The sequence below is a fragment of the Cebus imitator genome, unplaced genomic scaffold (assembly GCF_001604975.1).
Source record: "Cebus imitator isolate Cc_AM_T3 unplaced genomic scaffold, Cebus_imitator-1.0 Scaffold204, whole genome shotgun sequence".
NCBI lineage: Eukaryota > Metazoa > Chordata > Mammalia > Primates > Cebidae > Cebus > Cebus imitator.
The window spans coordinates 1,855,527-1,859,440 of record NW_016107519.1 but is presented as its reverse complement, the minus strand read 5'-3'; the positions used below and the strand labels follow the sequence as shown (position 1 = coordinate 1,859,440).

Sequence of the window (3,914 nt, the reverse complement as noted above, 5' to 3'; positions counted from 1 at the left end):
GACTGTCTCAAAAAAAAAAAACAAAAAACAAAAAACAAAAAACAAAAAAAACCCACAGAGTGAATGAAAAGTGATTTTTGCAAAATTAGACATCACAGAATGTTAGAAGTCATCCAGTCCAACTCATTCACAACACCCCTCCCCTGCAGTCTCATCTTACAGACAGGAAACTCCAACCTGTAGTAATCACAGATGCTGCTGAGATTCATCTCCACCCACTAACTGGAAGCAATCAATTATTTGAGTGAGTGAGAGAGAGAGAGAGAGAGAGAGAGAGAGAGAGAGAGAGAGTGTGTGTGTGTGTGTGTGACTAAAAGGTATAAATAAGTAGTAAAATTTCTACATTGTTTATTATGTACTTTTCTTTGGAGTTAATGCAACAACTCCTGTCACTTAGATTAAAAAAAAAAAAGAAGACATGTGTCTAGTCAGAAAGGGGATGCTGTTAGTAAGTCAGACTTAAGATTGCGCATCTAAGAGTGGAATCTGCTTCTCAGAGACTAGGAATGTAAAATGATCACTCAGGTTAGAATTTGTGACAGCCAGGAGGAAAAATTAATCTCAAGTTGTAGCTGTTTTTTGCCTACTTTGAATTGCATTTTAAGTCACTGTTTAAGCTGTTACATGATTACCATAAAAAGATGCATTTTTAGTACTGAAATTTGAAAGTCACGTCAACAGCATGCTTTATTGTAACTACTGTTAAAACTCAAACTATTTTTTTTAACAGATTACAATATTCCTCTTAGCTTTTCTTCTGGACACTTACGCTTCTTACTGTGTCCAGTATTTCTCCAGCATATGTACCTTTGCATTTCTCTGCCCATGTACTTACCCCTGAAAGGTCAACAAAAAAAGTTATTAAAAAAAGCAGATAACTCAAAAATAACTCAAAATATTTCTTATACTGCCAAGTTCCCTTTAAGCCTTGAGCACATGCTACACTACATGGTTGCATTAATGCTTATAACTAAGCTTTTGATGAGTTAGACCAATGTGTTGTATGTTCTAAATGATATTTAGATATCTGAATCCTTCTGTTATAGCCAACAATAAAAAAAGTTATTAAAATGTTGAAAAGTATAAAATAGTAATTATAAATTAGCAATTACCGAATTTAAAAAAGCAGTTTTCCTTATACAGTACAAGCAACAGTACTTTGGATATTATTCGCCCTCAGCCACCATTTGCCCTAGATGTACTTTACTTAAGACAAGTTTTTAAGCTTGTGTTTTCAGAGTGAAAATTTATATGGATACTAACAATTCTAATAATGTAATTCAGGTATCAAAAAATACATATGCATGTTAAAATGTGATGACAGCTCATATTATGGCATCTCATAACAGGTAAGTATTATTTCCAGAATAACATTGTCACTTTTGTAGCTCTAGGTCAATGCTGCACAAATGGACACTTAAGATTAAGGCATCGTTCTGCTCTGGAGTAGCGCTTCTGTGAATCCCAGGAACTGTACAAAGGCTTTCTTTTTTTAAAAATATATCTTCTGTTATACTTCAATTATTTCATTCCACTGATCATTTTCTTACAAATGAAATCGAAAATATCAGTCTATAAATGTTTTCATACACCTATAAAAAAAGAAACAATTGAATTATTGGTTAAAACTTGATTTTTTATTTCTGAAAATATTAAATAGTTCTTTGGGTTAAGGTACAAGGCTACTAATATAACAAGATGGAAAGTGAATTCCTTAATGCTACTAATTTTATAATAATAAAGATTTTTTGTAGCAGTAAATAAATGGGTATAACTTTCTTCCCCTGAAGCAATCAAGAGAGTATTTTAAAAGATGGAGACTCCAGACTACTAACTTGGACATCATTTGAGAAGACATCTGGTCCACCTACACCTGTTCTAAGATTGGTGCAAGATTTAGAAAAATTCCCACAGCAACTGTTAAAGGAACTGCAGCTGAGGATTCTCAACAACCACAAGCATCAGCAATTATTCCACCCACATTAAGAAGAAATGCAGACCTAGGACTCAGGGCTTGTCTGGGGACTAAGTACTATTCCACAGCTACAGCTCTTGGTGGCATTGACCTGGCCCACAATCACCTATTTGGGGGTCATGCAATGTAGCTCCTCTTCTGACTGCACCCCACTTTGCCTGATGTGTCCCCCGCCACCCTGGTGCCTATGATCTGACTCTGTCCTGAGTCTTAGGCTCTGGCTGCAGCCCTGCATGCAGGCTCAAGGTCCTCTGCAAGTCCCTAACTGCTGATGACAAGGCCACAAGTGAGGAAATAGATGCTCCTCTAGCGGACACTCCAGATGAGATTCCTTTAGAAAAACAAACTCCTGTTATATAGGAACAGGATGATAAATGTGAGAAGCTCCATGTTTGCGGTAATTTACTACTTAGCAATGTTCTCTTGCTGTGTCTTTTACAAACCATATACCATAAATGAACTTCTTAATTCTTTTTTAGAGCATTTAATTTTGGTCATTTTTCTCTGGGTCAAATTTCCTCAGTAGTGGACAAAAGTTGTCTTTTCTTTTTTCTTTTTTTTGAGATAGGGTCTCGTTCTTTTACCCAGGCTAGAGTGCAGTGGTGCCACTTTGGCTCACTGCAGCCTCGACCTCCTGGGCTCAAGTGATCCTCCCACTTCAGCCTCCCAAGTAACTGGGACTACAGGTGTGCACCAACACAAACCTGACTAATTTTTAATTTTTTGTAGAGATGAGGTCTCACTATGCTAATTTAAGTATCTCACTCAGGTTGGTCGCTAACTCCCAGGCTTAAGTGATCCTTTCACCTTGATCTCCCAAAGTACTGAGATTATAGGGGTGAGCCACCTTGCCTGGCCACTTTTTTTCTTTAATTAATAAGGTATTGTTTACTGAAAAGGCCAGTGGTCCACATACCAGTACTAAACTATTTTTTATTAGTTTCTCCATTAATTTACCAACAAATAGTTACTAAGATTGCGTTATAAGGGATAAGGAAAATGAGATTTTTGCAAATGTTACATTCCAGTCTTTCCCATACTGCCTAAGTTTGCTGACATCATTGAAGAGACAAAAAAAACTAAAAACCAAAAGACCTGTAAATCATTTAAAGATTATGAAGTTTGCACACAAGCTACATTTATTTAAGGAAATTACCTTTATACTGTCTTACCTTGCTCTTATTCAAATGGTTAGTTATGAACAAGTGGTACTCAATTTTCTATTGCCATTGTTACATGGTTATTTGTCCCTGTAAGCACATAATTATATATGACATGACCAGAAAAAAATAAGTATTACGTTCCTGGCTAAATGGTAAAATTGACTACAGTAAAATGACTATTATGTAAATATGAAATAGGTTGATGGTGTCTTCTTTTAGAAGACCATTTGTCTTCTTGTAGAACCTAGAAGTAAGTAAAGAGCTAACGTTAGCAGTCAAAAGTTTGATTTTATGTTTAACCTTGTGGAAGTATCTATTGGCTTTAAAGATGTTAAGTAGCAATAATTAAGAAGTTCACAAAATCAACCTTTCCCTAGATCTTTTTATTTTTAGAGATGGGCCTCAATAGTATTGTCTAGGCTGGCCTTAAACTTTGGAATTTTTCCTTGACCTTAGAGGTGTGATAAACCTAATGAAGACCCTAAAAATACTAATTTAAGAGAATGTTTTAAATGCTGCTAAAAGTCAAGACAATAACAGCAACAACAACAGCAAAAAAACCTCAGAAATTCTAACAGTAGGTTTTTAAGTGTATTTGCTATAGTCCAGCATCGTTTTTTTTTAAGTGGAGTCTCACTCTGTTGCCAGGCTGGAGTGCAGTGGTGTGATCTCGGCTCACTGCAACCTCCGTCCCCTGCAGGTTCAAGCAATTCTCCTGCCTCATCCTGAGTAGCTGGGGCTACACGCATGCACCACCAGGCCCAACTAATTTTTAT

At 36.2% G+C, this 3,914-nt stretch overlaps 1 protein-coding gene across 16 annotated transcripts in view; it reads right to left on the bottom strand.

The window, feature by feature from the left end:
- Positions 1-282: 282 nt before the first annotated feature.
- Positions 283-3,914, bottom strand: part of ZDHHC20 (zinc finger DHHC-type palmitoyltransferase 20) — an 84,442-nt gene continuing 80,810 nt past the window's right edge. For 9 of the 16 annotated variants that reach the window (XR_005203338.1, XR_005203339.1, XR_005203340.1 and 6 more), the window contains 2 exons: positions 3,148-3,225; positions 283-1,592 (listed from right to left, as the gene is read on the bottom strand). Coding sequence is in view for 8 of the 16 variants with exons in the window: in XM_017548167.2 (XP_017403656.2) it covers positions 3,188-3,225 (38 nt within the window). In the remaining 8 variants the exon portion in view is untranslated. The remainder of the gene's footprint in view (positions 1,593-3,147; positions 3,226-3,914) is intronic. The other 7 variants (XM_037745580.1, XM_037745582.1, XM_037745583.1 and 4 more) reach the window with 1 other exon arrangement.